This window comes from Harpegnathos saltator, unplaced genomic scaffold, assembly GCF_003227715.2.
Source record: "Harpegnathos saltator strain DR-91 unplaced genomic scaffold, Hsal_v8.6 scaffold128, whole genome shotgun sequence".
Classification (NCBI taxonomy): Eukaryota; Metazoa; Arthropoda; class Insecta; order Hymenoptera; family Formicidae; genus Harpegnathos; species Harpegnathos saltator.
Genome location: NW_020229904.1, coordinates 1,283,918 through 1,297,918, shown reverse-complemented (window position 1 = coordinate 1,297,918; position 14,001 = coordinate 1,283,918). Strand labels below are relative to the sequence as shown.

At 46.4% G+C, this 14,001-nt stretch overlaps 2 protein-coding genes across 2 annotated transcripts in view; one reads left to right on the top strand and one right to left on the bottom strand.

Moving 5' to 3' along the window:
• Window positions 1-14,001, bottom strand: part of LOC105185450 (chromatin modification-related protein eaf-1) — a 482,264-nt gene that overhangs the window by 306,757 nt on the left and 161,506 nt on the right. The gene's annotated exons all lie outside the window — the stretch shown is intronic.
• LOC105185578 (glutamic acid-rich protein) lies at window positions 958-12,136 on the top strand. Its single transcript, XM_011145191.3, has 5 exons — window positions 958-1,157; window positions 8,337-8,454; window positions 8,804-9,029; window positions 9,243-9,356; window positions 10,550-12,136. The coding sequence occupies exons 1-5, from the start codon at window positions 1,034-1,036 to the stop codon at window positions 11,915-11,917; spliced, it is 1,950 nt and encodes a 649-aa protein (XP_011143493.2). The 5' UTR covers window positions 958-1,033; the 3' UTR covers window positions 11,918-12,136.

The window sequence follows — 14,001 nt, the reverse complement described above, 5'->3', positions numbered from 1 at the left end:
CTGTTGTAAACGAAGGAGCAGACTCCTCCAGAATACAATTTACAATTTCTAATTATAAAACTGTGTTCTCTATCAAAATTACTTCTTGCGTGAATTTTGGGACACCCTTTTCTTTACTTCTCTCTCAGTGCGGCACGCAGCAGCGCGCTGCGTATCTCTCGCGTGCCGGGGAAAGCTAAACAATCGATTCATGTCTCATTGTGCAAGCGTGGCGAACGGGAATCAAGATTGCGTGCGTGTCGTTTGTAATTGAGCGAGCAGTTTGTTAAGACGAACACGCGACGCGGCCAAGCGGCACGCGCATGTCGAAGCGGGCATTCTCGATTTTCCGTGCCATTTGCGAGAGATCGTATTGGCCGGCGCGCCGGGACGATTAATGCGATCGTTAATGCGCGAGCCACTTTCGCGCGGCAGCCGCGAATAAACGCGATCTGCTCCCGTGAGATCGGCCGAAGCCATTTGTCGACGCGTTCGATCCGATTAACGCGCGACGGTCGATCCGTAATAAGAAGGATCAGTCGAGACAAGCGGGTCCTCGGCTGGGAAAATTGTTACGCTGACACTTCTCCGTCTTCCCGATCCGACGCATCCGATGCATTCGCGACTCCTCTCCTATTGTTGCGAAAAGTACTGTCTCAGTCAAGAGCCCCGAGCTCGGATCTCCCAGACTCGCCGAGTCGGGCGCCGTCGAATTCGTCCACCGACGCGGCACCGAGCGGGCGTCTCGATGGGGATCGCGCGACCTGACGCTGAATTTATTTATTTACTTATTACTTATTCATTTATTCCCACACGCGTCCGCTGATTTTTCTTAACGGAGTGAGAACGCGCCATTTGCGATCGGCGAATAATAATTCTCCGCAGTCTCTTCATCTCGCGGCACGATTAATCACCGGCCTAGCGACACGTCTTCCTCGCGAGAGTCCTCGTTATCGTCGCGGGCGGGGGGGCGCGCTTCTCGGGACGCAGGGTTCGCTCGCGGACAATAAATCTGGCCCCACTCTTGCGACCGGCCGGCGGTATATGTACGTAGATGATGTGTATATCATATGTTGCAACGGGCAAAATGGCCATCAGCCATAGTGACCACCTGTTCGTATCCCTGACAGTTGTTTTCTGCCTGCTGTCGTCGCTCGCTCGTGTCTCGGATTCGTACGGTGAGCACACAATCATCCTACCATTTCGTACGACGTACGATTTAACATCCGTCGAAAAAAAGAAATTGACGAATCGGGGAAACAGTCCATTTCGTTGCTCCGCGCGCATCCGAGCGCAAGAGGAGCGAAAGAGAGAGAGAGATGCGTTTTTACACGATCGAAATGCAAAACGCTGCCGCGGAGCTTGACGGTGCGACAATGTTGACGATACGCTGCGACTGTAGGTAGCATTTTCTATCCGACATTTTGACATGTGAAAAATTTTGGTTAATATATACCGTACAGATTACATGTCGTTTCTCCCAACGCGTGTGTCATCCGATAAATCTTCAAAGTATCAAATGCATGCGCGCTGAGAGGAAAAATATCTCGACGGACTAAAAACAATGTTTATTCGGTTGCTAATGAAAACATACGTGAATGCAAATGCTTTTGCCTCGGCAGAACAAAGAACTGCTCTCGCGAAAAGTTACACGCAATTTTCTCAGTTGAGAACAGTCCCGCCTGGGCGCAAGAATGCGTTGTATTAACGAATATGTCATGTAATATCTAGCGAGAAAAATATTTTAAATCAGACCTCTCGGCGATTCACCGTCACGTTTTAAACTCGGACGGTGCAACTATTCGACGCGATTATCCATTCCGCGCGGTCTCCTGATCGCTCTGAGCGACGCGTTATAGAAACTCCCGCAAGCACGCGCGTTGACAGCGACTTGACAATGCCCCGAGTAGAAAAATTAATAGGGCTCTGGTAAGGGCCTGAGGTTACTTTTTACTAACATTAATCGGGCCCTAGTAGGTATAGAAAGACATGGAAGTATTTTTATTATTGCTTGAGTAAAAATATTCATTCTTTACATTCCAAGAAATTTAGACTGTACTTTCTTCATTTCTTTATAACTTTGTTAGTATATAAGAATCTTTTATTCCAGAAATACAGCATACTTTACAATAAGATATAGCATTTTTTACACATAAAAATCCTGCTGCTGTTTTTATTGAAGTTTGCTGCATTTTAAAACGAAGGCAATGCTAGAAAAATCCTTGGAATCCTTGGAGGAGACTAATGAACATGGCAACTGATAAAACTAATAAAATTGTTGTTTAATCGTGGTACAATTAAAAGAAATTTTTTAAAGAACCAGAAAGAGCGTACTTACTAAAATAATATTAAACTATGACAATTTTATTACACTCTTCGAATCTTATTAATTTTCTATAACGAAACTTGATTTTTTATATCTAAAGCATCTTCTTAAAAGATCCTTCTACGACCGTTTTCCATATTAAAGCGTTATTTCGTAAAATCTAAGTAATCCCTAAAGAAAATCCTTCTAAGGCCCTTCTCAACTTTCCCTATCAAAGCTTTATCTATTAGATCTAAGAAATCCCTAAAAAATCCTCCTAAGGTCCTCCTCTGCTTATCAAAGCCTTCTTTCGTAAAATCTAAGGTATCCCTAAAAAATCCATCTCGGGGCCTGATGTGGTGATAACGAGGCATCCTTTTTTAAGGCATCCTACTTTCAGCCTTATCCGGGCCTTATGCCTCATAAGGATGACCCTAACAATTTTTTGCTCGGGCCGTTGCCATCTTTCCGAGTCCCTCTATCTGCTATCATGCGCATTGAAGAACGCGGTAAATCCTCGGGCAGCTCGGTTTACTCCCTAAACCTGCGCAGATAGATTTCGAAGGAAAACTCCAAGTAACGCGACTGTTTCGAGCGGGCTTAACTTGTGCGATAGCGAGTAAAGAATCGACGGAAGTGCCGCGCGACACGATCTTCGCCGGCGATCGTGGGCCACCGTTGCGCCCGTAATTTACGACATAACAGCCAGGTAGGACGCCGTCGCGCGAGAAAAACAAGCGGAATCGATTCGAGTAGTGTAAGTGACACGTAACACGGAATCCTTATCTCTCTATCCGCTTCGGCGGATCGGCCAATGATAGCGTCGCGATTCCAGGAGAAAAAGAGATCGAAAGGGGAGGGGGGCGCGACGCCCTACCCAGACTCGTCCTCCTACCCAGTCCCGGTAACATTTCCGGTGGTCTCTTTTCACTGTTCCCTTTGCGTCGCTCTTATCGACATGAATCGCGATCGATACGCTCGGGAAAGTCACCGGCCACGGCGCGCCGGGCATCGCGTTGATTATCTCGGCGAGCTCGCGATAATTTCATTTAACTCTTATCGCGTCACGTTTGAATCCGTCGGAAATTGTCACTTTCGCGCCGCGGCGCGGCCATCTTCATCCAATTGTTCATTTCGAATTGCGCAGCACAGCGGCGCGGCGATTACCAAGGGACCCGCTCGACCGGCTAAACGGTGAATTGCGAACGTCTGTTTGCGCTTTGTGCCCCGTGTACGTATTTTCTTCTCGCCGCCGTCGCGCCGCCGCCGCGGCGGCACGAACGCGCCCCGTGAGTTAAATATATCCCTCCGAAAGTTTACACTCTCTCTCTCTCTCTCTCTCTCTCTCTCTCTCTCTCTCTCTATCTCTCTCTCTTTCGCTGTTTCCCGAAATGCACCGCTTGCTTACGCCAATTTTCTCGCTCTGTTTCAACTCCGCCGCGGCGACCGGCGCAGGTCGGATCGTCGCAAGATTTCGCCTCACGAGCGAACCGTCTAGTTCCATTATACGACGCGACAAAGTTGCACGCGGCGGATATATGCTGTCATTTTCACGTGTCCGCGTCAGTCGATTGCCGATGAGGACTCGCACGAAAATAGTCGCGGTGCTAATACGAGACATCTCTGGGAAAGAAAGGAGGCCGCGCGAGCCTCGGCTGAAAAGCCCCGAGAAAAATTAATAGGGCTCTGGTAAGAGCTTGATTATTTTTTCCTAACATTAATCGGGCCCTAGTAGGGATAGAGAGACAAGGGCTCTAAGATCCGCTTCGGATCTTATTAATTTTCTATAACAAAACTTGATTTTATATATCTAAAGCATCCTTAAAAGATCCTTCCAAGAACCTCGTCAGTTTTCCATGTTAAAGCGTTATTATCGTATTTCTTAAAATGAAAGGCATCCCTAATAAATCTCTCTAAGGCCCTTCTCAGCTTTCCCTATCAAAGTCTTACTTATTAGATCTAAGGCATTCCTAGAAAATCTTTTTAAGATCCTCAGCAGTTTTCCTTATCAAAGCCTTATTCCGTAAAATCTAAGGTATTCTTAAAAGATCCAGCCTGGGGGCCTGATAATGATGAGGTATCCCTTTTTAGGGCATCCTAACTTTTATATACTTTCCCAGTAGGCCTTATCGGGGCCTTATGCCTCACGAGGATGGCCCTAACAACTTTTTGTTCGAGATGTCGCTGAAATAATGACGACGCGTTCGTGAACTTATTCGGATTGCGGGCTTCGTCGTGGTGATCGAAAATCCGAGACCTCTAGAAAATAAATCCTCATGAAATAATAATGGCGTCGGTAAAACTCCTGTTTAGAGGACCCACCTCCGGTGACCTTGTCTGTTAGATATATTATCAAGGAGACCCTCCTGAATCACAATCAAAAGGTTTTAGCCATCGCTCATTGTTTATTAAAAAGTTATTAACAAGAAAAGTTGTACGAATGTAACGTAATTTTTCGAAACAGTTTAATAAGAAGGAGATAATTCTTCATTATCAGATATACATTGAAGGAGCATGTAATATATACATACGTTTTATATACGTAATGTAATGTTTTGATTTCTTATATTCCTTTGTAAGGCATTCTTACTTTGTAAATTGACTACAATTTTAGTCAGTGCGTCACAGCTCTGCTATGTGTAAAATCGCTCTCGCTTCTGCTTTAGAAACGAAATAATTTATACAGTTAATATGCATTTAAAACCTAAATTTGATCGTGACTCAGGTTTCCTTGGTAATATATCTAACAAACAAGGTCATCGGAGGTGGATCCTCTAAACAGGAGTTTTATCGTCTAAGCCCTGGTCTACAATACGTGATTTAAGCTTTAAACTAAAAGAAATTAACCAACGGCAGTCGATTATTTTCCTCACATTCAACTGTAATTGGTTAATTTCTTATAGCTCAAAGCTTAAATCACCTGTTGTAGACCAGGACTTACGGGTCGTTTCGGTCACGACGAGCGGCGTCGCGGACACATTTGATTCTCTGCGAATGAAGATCTCCCGGATTAGATCCGCGCTCTGCGCTTTGCGCTAAACATAGAGCGCAGCCGGCTCGCGGCGTCGCAAGTACCGCCGCAGTCGACAATTTTGTCCCGCGATGATGAAAGTGACAGTTAATTAATTCGACGTTTATTGGATCTCGGCGCGGAACAGCCACCGCGAACAATTAGATCAAGTTCCTCCGACGTTTACTGCCTCGCGGATGAGCTCGAATCCGCGTTTATAACGGATGGCATCGATTTTCTATTTCCGGCGCGGATCTCGTATCGCGGATCACAGCGCGCGTCGCCGAGAGTTGCGCATAAAAGTCGCGGCCGAATGCAATCTCCGTAGCTGCGATAAAGGCCTCGCGAGAGAGCGTCTCTTTTGCTCTCTCTCTCTCTCTCTCTCTCTCTCTCTCTCTCTCTCCCTCTCTCTCTCTCTCTCTCCCTCGTTATATCGATCCGCTCGAAATACGTTGCTAACTTCGTAGATTACGGGTTTATTCCATGTCGAACTCTGGCGTCAAAGGGTAAAGTTGCTTTTTCCCCCCGCCAACAAAAGCTGCGCGCGCGCCCAAAATCTAATTCCGCCGACAGCGGCGGCGGCGGCGGCGGCGGCGGGCGCGTCGAGACATAAATTAAATTCCGCTTAAAAGTGCCACCCATCGGCGGGTTAATGCGGGGTTATAATTTCCTTTCCGTTCTTAATTTACCTGGAAATCGCGCGAGTCCCGAGCGCTAACGGCCTTTATTAGCGCTGTAAATCTTATTAGCGCTCTCGACTTTACCCCCCGACTCGCGGCGAGATACACAAGCGCTTTGCATCGCGCCTAACTCGCGAGGGGGCCTCGCTCGTGCGCGTAAATCGTCGCGTCGGGCGCGGCCGCGATTATCGATCGAATCAAATCAAAAGACGAAAGCGCGACAATAACCCGAACTAGAAATTTATCCCATGGTCCTGATCAGGTTAACTTCATTTGGACATCAGGTCCCAATAAGGTAATACTATCGGGTCCCAGTAAGTCATGTAACGCAGCGTGGATACCAGGATACCTTAGTAAGGATTCATCCGTCAGGTTCTTATTAAGTTACCTTATGGAATCCTTATTACGTTTTTTTCTTTTTTTTTCAAATTATGGCTCCTGATTACTCGCCACGGCTATATTGGATGATGACATTAGAAATAAGAAATGACACGCTGGAAATTCTTTCATGTCATTTCCAAGTAAAAAGATATTTGCATGAAATAATATTTTAGATCGCTTGAGCATACTTGTAAAACGTTTCGGGAAAGAAACATAAAATGGATATCACAAGGTGACAAGACATAAAGTAGTGTTAAAGAGATGAGTTGCGTGTCACGTTAACGTTTTATAACTATTTATTGACTGCTAAAGAAAGGATAGTTTCTGTGGCATTTTACAAATATATTCAAGTGATCTCAAGTGTTTTTTCAATGCAAACATCTTTATATTTGGAAATGACACCCAAAAATTGTGTCGTTAAAACTTGATAATGCAAATAATCATATTAGGTACAATGAATAAGATCCCGACAAGGACCTGATTAACTGAACCGTATTATATCACACTAGGTTGGTACATTAAGGACCCAATCATTATAACCTTATAAAGGTCTTCCTTACTCATTTGTCGTTAGGACATTATAAGGACTGACTTACTTAGGGTTACCTTTCACTCACCCCATTAGGTCCTTATCAATGTTAGGTGAATCAGATCAAAATTTCTAGGAAATTTCGGGAATTTGTCGTTCCTCCCGCGGCTCGCAAATAAAAGCGCGGGCATTGCGAGAGCGCGCTCTCGCACTTTCAAAGCCCATCCCCCGACGAGAAGCGAGCAAGTGCGGGAGGATAAGCTCCTCTTCGTCACATCAAAACGACCCGGCTCCCCCCCCTCCACGAAACCAAACGTGAGGACGCGAGAGGAAATCATGGAAAATGATCGCAGTGACAGCGGCGCGTTTCCCGCGCCTGGCAGTTGACGAGTCAAAAGTAAACACCGGCAAATGGACTCCGCACAGCCAACGGCGGCACCCCCATCTCGCGCCCCACCTCTGTCCCCCTTCGTGCGGCGCTTTACTGCGCTTTTATCTTTTCAATTACCGCGCCGGTGCCTCGGCGGCGATTAAATATCGTTAAACTGCGCCCGATTGCGGCCGGCGCGCGTGCGGCCGTTGCGGACTCGTTTCACCGCGCGTTTACGACCTCCAACACAAAGCCCTCTCTCGCCCTCCATCGAGAGGGAAGCTCCGCGACCGCGATTATCGCCCTTGCACTTCGCCGGCTACGCGAACGGCGCCTCGCGTGCATCCGGCGGAGGTGTTTACTTCGTCCGAAACGTTGCGCGCCTGAGAGAGAGAGAGAGAGAGAGAGGGGGGGGAGAGAGAGAGAGAGAGAGAGAGATATAGAAATGCAACGGTTACGTTCTGAAAAATTGAAATCGGGGAGGAGAGGCGAAAAAAGAGAGAGAGAGAGAGAGAGGGAGGGAGAGAGAGAGAGAGAGAGAGAGAGCGGCGGAAAATTGGAAGGCAGAAATAATAAATGGTAAGCTGCGCGCGAGCGCGGAGAGAAGTCCGCGAAGGACATTGATAAATATCTCAGAAACGGCAGGTATAGTGCTCGGACGAGCAGTCTCCTTCGCGCTGTAAGCCGAGGGGAGACGGGCGTTTGTTACGGGTGGGTGGGGGAGGAGTGGAGGGGGAGAGCTGAAATGCACGCGTCTGTTAAGGCGAGAGCGACTCTGGCAAGTTTGATAAGCGCTCGCGCGGCTGTAATGCCGGGGCGGTGCATATTCGCGAGACTGATATTCGCCAAGTTCGACAGACGGGAAAATCGGCCAGGCGGCGCAGTGAGTGAGTGAGCGAGCGAGCGAACGAGCGAGAGAGCGAGAGAGCGGGAGATAAGTTAAGTGGCTCTTTGACAAGGACACTCCCGGCTCCGAGCGGCTCGGTTTATTCCATATTATCCGTTCGGCGAGCGTAACCAAGTGGGTGATTAAGTCTCTCCCGTACTAAGGGCCGGGCATCCAGAGTCTGTCTTGTTTGCAGATTACACCGGCGACTCGAGACCGCCCGGGAAGAAGCTCGCGGTCTCACAGCACGGGAACAACACTCAGCGGTTACCGAATTACAACTGGAAGCCGCCCGACAAGCAGCATGGCCCGAGGTATTCCGGTAAACCGCAGCCGGTCACTGTGTTGATGATGTACCGGGCTGCTCCTCGAGACCCTTAACCTGCTTTCCATTTCGATAAACGTCGTGGAGTGGCGGGAAGGGGGAGGGGGGGGGGACGGGAGACTCGGTAGCCGAACGCGAGAGCAGCCCCGTCGAGATTCCGCGCATTCGGGAAAGCTCAGCGGGAGAACGTCACGGGCGATTATATCGCGCGCGGAACGATAATCGCTCGAATCGCGCGGGGGGGGGGGCGGGAGGGGTGAAGGAATTCCCCGAGGAGGAGCGCGACAGATTATGGCAAATCAAGTTACAGCGGGTAACCGTCGTGACCGTGCCGGCAGGGAGGAATCGTCGGGCAAGAAAGCGGCGACGGAATTTACAAAAGCCGAGGATCCGGGACAAAGGGCGACGGATCCGCGGATAAAGAAAATGCAGGAGATAAGACGACAGGAGAGAGAAAAATGGCCGGGGCGCAAAAGAGACGAAGAAAACGGGCGACTCGGCGTCCTCGACATTGTCGAAGGAACTACGAGAGCGAGCGAACTTGCGAGGGATGAATCGATCACGGTAAAGACACAAAGAAATTGCTCCGTTCGGGCAAACGTTAAGCTAACGCGTGCATACCTCCGACATTGCTGCGCTTGCGGGCGGGAAATGCTGAAGGAAAGCGCAATTACACGATTACACGCCGATACTCTTTGCGCGGCACCGGACAGTATGGGATTTTACAAACTTTTATCGCGCATTGCAATGTTGATTGCAACGTTTCCCCTTTTACAGACATTAATTCCCTCGGAAAGCACGGAATCTCATGGAAACGGCGAGGAAGGATCGGGCTCTTCCGAGCATTTGTTTCGGAAGGGCGATGAATCGCCTAAAGCGACCGCGCGAGAGGTAAGTTCATGAAGTTCAATTAACCCTTTGAGGCAGGTATTTTTCAGAAAATCCGAATCACATGAAAATTTATATACGGGGGGGTTTCTGGGGTCGCTGATGACGAATCCATTATCAGATTTTCGAAATTCAAGATGGCGGACGCAAAAATAAGTCGCGATAATTTCGGTGACAATGGGTATTGTGGGGTTTTTGGAGTCGCTGATTACGAATCCGTTATCAGATTTTCAAAATTCAAGATGGCGCCCATAAATATGAAAAATCGCGATAATTTCGGTGTCATCGGTGATGCGTAATCAGCGACCTTGAAAGCTAACCAAGGTACAATTTCAGCTAATCATATGCAAATTTTATGATCCGCCATCTTAGAAAATAAATTTTAGAATTTGGACCTCAGATTCGTAATCAGCGAGCTCAAAAATTAACCAGAGTACAATTTTAGCTAATTTTATGTACATCCGATGATCCGTCATCTGGAATCCGCCATCTTGGAAAATGAATTTTAGCATATGGATCTCAGATTTGTAATCAGTGACCTGAAAAACTAATCATAGTACAATTTCAGCTAATTTAATAAAAATTCGATGATCCGCCATTTTGAATTCGCCATCTTGGAAAATTAATTTTGGAATTTGGTCCTCAGATTCGTAATCAGCGACCCAAAAACCCCCAAATCTTGATTTTGAGCAGAAAATTCACTCACAGTTCGTGGAAAATGATTTTTTTCTGTACAAATATGTATTTTTCACACTTTGTTCATTTATAACAAATGGACAACTTACGCAAAACACTTTTCAACCTTTCGTATATGTTCCCATATCGTATAAGAAGCTAAAAAACGCAAAAAACCCGACAAGAATCCCTCAAATATGAAATATTTCATGAAAATGTGAGAATAAACTATGCCTCAAAGGGGTTAAACTTTGTCCAAAAACTCGATACGAAAAAGATTCTGTACACAAAGCCGCGAGGAATCCCGACCTCTTTGAGAGACTTTGAGAAAATACACAAGTCTCGAGTAATTATCCTCATAAATTTGGAGGAATAAATAGTGGAATCTGTCAACAGCCCGACCTTGGGAAAAACAAAGCAATGTCGAAGCAATAATCCCACACGTAGATGCGAAATACATAAAAATACTGTTAAACGCTCAAACCTCAAAACTACCACCGCGACTTCTCTCACCGCGACAGATCGGCTCCTCCGGCCCGCGGAAGCCCGCGCAACATCGGCCGGCGAATCAGAGCGACGCGAGCGACACGAAAGCTTCCCAAAATTCCACGGAATTGAGATCGAAACAATCCACGAGTGCCAACGAGTCGTCGCGCGAGAAGGTCAGCAGTCATCGTTGGGGCATGAGCGTGAAGAAACCGCCCGCGGGGTTTCTCCGGGATGCGTACGCGACTCATCAACGCGACAAGAAGGCAGACAGGCCGTCCGAGAGTAAGAGGAAAGCCGAGAAGGAGCAAAGCGTCGCGACGAAGAATCAGGAGAAAAGCAAGCCCGAGAAGGTCCGAGAAGGTCTGCTCGGCTCCACGGTGAACTCGCACGGCAGGCAGCCGACCTCGCATCGACCGAGGAGCCGAGATACCCTTGAAAGGCGCAAGGGTTCGCATGGAAATTCGAAAAGCCCAAAAGACAACGGGAGTTTGAAGCGCGAGAAGCATCGTCTCGAGCAACACCCTGCGCGGGAACATCCCGCGAAGAAACAACCGAGACAATCTAGTCTCCCCCGAGGTGGCAGCGAGGGAAGCAGCGAGAGCTGCGACGAGGAGGAGAGGATGGAAAAGGGCGACGAGGAAGGTCATGCCGGCGGGAAGGTCGTAACGGCGGGCTCGTCGACGCGGAAGAGCAAGGAGGAGAAGGAGGACGAGGACGAGGACGAGGAGACGACGGATGATACGAGGGGAAAGGACGCGACGGAGAAACCGCTGAATCACAGGAGATCGTTTCAGCCTGGTAGATGGGGCATGAGCGTCTCGTCGCCGCCCGCGGAATTTCTGAGGGACGCGTCCTGGCGAGCGATGCATCGGAAAAATAAGGAGCGTGCCGGCGACGGAGAGGAGGAGGAGGAGGAGGAGAAGGAGGAGGACGAAAGGGTCCATCGGACTGATCGATGGGACGTGAGCGGCTTGTCTTCGCCCGGCGAGGAATTCCTCGGGGGTATGCCGGAGCTGCCGGCGCGAGGACGCGGGAGCGGACGCTCGACCGTGAAAAGTGGGTCAAGGCCGGGCGAAGTCAAAGGATCTCCCGCCGATCGACCGCCGGCTGCTCAAAGGCCGCCGGATTTGCAAGGAGCGAACCGCGCTAATGAGGACTCGGCGAGCGCTGCGCTCGCAGCAGCACTTCCGAACGAGCCGGGCGATCATCTCGCCGATGTCCCGAGGACTCATCATCAGCAACGTCGTCCCGACGATATTGATTTTAATAACAATCCCAGGGGCAGGATTCTGATTCACCAGATCATGGCTTTGTGGTCCTACATCGGCTGCGGCGCGGACTCGCCGGCGGCGGACGCGCATTATCGAGTGCGATCCCCCGGTTCCTCTCTTCGTAAATAATTTCCTCGTCAATCTGTATGTCCTGCCCGCGGAGAATCGTTCCGGAAGCTATCGGCGCGGCGTTTGCGGCACAAATCAGCACAAACATATAGCACAATACGGGATAAATATGGAATAAAGAAAAACTCAAAATTCGAAAAGTGCGGGGCTACTAAAAATTTAGTTTTTCTTAATTTTTTTGAGTACGCTTTGAGAGTTATAGAGTTGCGGATTGCGGCATAATACGGCACAAACGTAGCGCAACGATGCACAATTCGAAAAAATACAAGATTCGAAAAGCGCCAACTTCACGCACGTCGTTTGCGCGCATAAGGTAAATGTTCCAATGGCCGGACACGTCGCGCGCTTATCCGAGCGCTTTGAAAAAAAATATTTACCATTTATTTTAACAATAATGAATGAAAGTAATAACTATTGTAGACAGAAACTGCGATATTTGACGATTAGTTGGAAAAAAATATACCCAATTTGATACTTTTGTATTAAAACAAAAATTAATTAAATGAGTATGCACCTATGGTTTGGCAAAATAATGATCAATCGTTAATAAATTCATTTTAAGAGATATCATCTATATTTATATTATTTCCTGTTAGCACATACCAATTTTCTAATTGCGGTCGGGCACTAAGACAAATTATATCCGAACATAACCTGTTTCAACTGTCCGGTCACTGCTACATTAATGCGCTTCGTTATTTGTATAAATATTTCGTTAATAATAAATATAATACATTGGTTTAAATCATTTTTCTCTACTTATGTTTTGTGACGACCTACGGTTAACCCTTTAAAGTCCGATTTTTTTATAAGCGTTTTAAGAATAAAATTTGAGTTTTTTTGAACTGAGACTATGAGTAGCGATAACCGAAAGAAATATCAGAATTTTATATCTACGAAAAACTACCTTCTGAATAAATGAGTACATGAAGTTTCCGTGTTTCGCTTGTTGGTTTCGTTAGTTTGGATTTCTTATCGTTCGTTTGTATCTACGAAAAACTACCTTCTGAATAAATGAGTACATGAAGTTTCCGTGTTTCGCTTGTTGGTTTCGCTAGTTTGGATTTCTTATCGTTCGTTTTTTGTTTATTGGTAAATATGACTTGGATCCTGAAAGCATGTACGAAATGAGCAACCTATACAGAGAAAAATGAAGGGTAATCTATACGACATATTACTCTGATCTATACGACATATAACTCTGATAGTCAGCTTGACAGTTTTCAGCTGAAACTTTATTTATATATTTGTGAGTGAAGTTTATCATTCAGAGCGTCAAGCTTACTATTTCAGAAGAATATCTTATAGATCACCATTTAGATAGTCAATCGTCTCTTCATTTTTCGCCGCATAAAAAGCGCTGTAGGTCACTGCAGGTTTCAGGAAAATAACTTAATTTCTTGATTTTCGTGTCCACCATATTGGATTCGCCATTTTGAATTTCTGTATTCTTTTAATTTCACATTTTGCATCTGAGAAAGCTTCCAAATGTACAAAATTATAACATATACCAGTCTATTCGTTTATAGTGCACTTCTACATGTCAGTAACAATGCTAACTATGCCTACTTGTAATTTGACAAAACATGTTATTATTAAAACTGAGCTAAAAACAGACTAAACCGAATTTACAAACAATCTATGTACCATTTTTTAGAAGAAGAATTCACCTTTGCAGTGGTGCAAAGAAAACGAAAATATTTCCTTTCTTGACCAAGTTATGGATTCTTAAATGCGTTTCTGCTAACTATAGTTAGCAGTAGGCATTAAAGAGTTAAGGGGACTGGAGGGTCAGATTGCTGAAAAATCGTGCTTGTTTTTGATAATATTTTGTGACGAACTGAATAAATGTGCAAGAATGTTAGCTATAAATCTTGAGGAGGCTTATCATTATCCGCTGAACCGTTAGAACAAAAAATCGAACAAAATGAACAAGATGGCAGCTATTATTAGGAAAAAATTCAAATTCTTCAGTTTCATTTACAATAAAAAAATTAATATCTCGAAACGAAATATTTTGACGGAGTTGTCCACGGTTCACCTGAGAGCCACATGAACAAGTATTATCGCTTTAAAATTTCAAA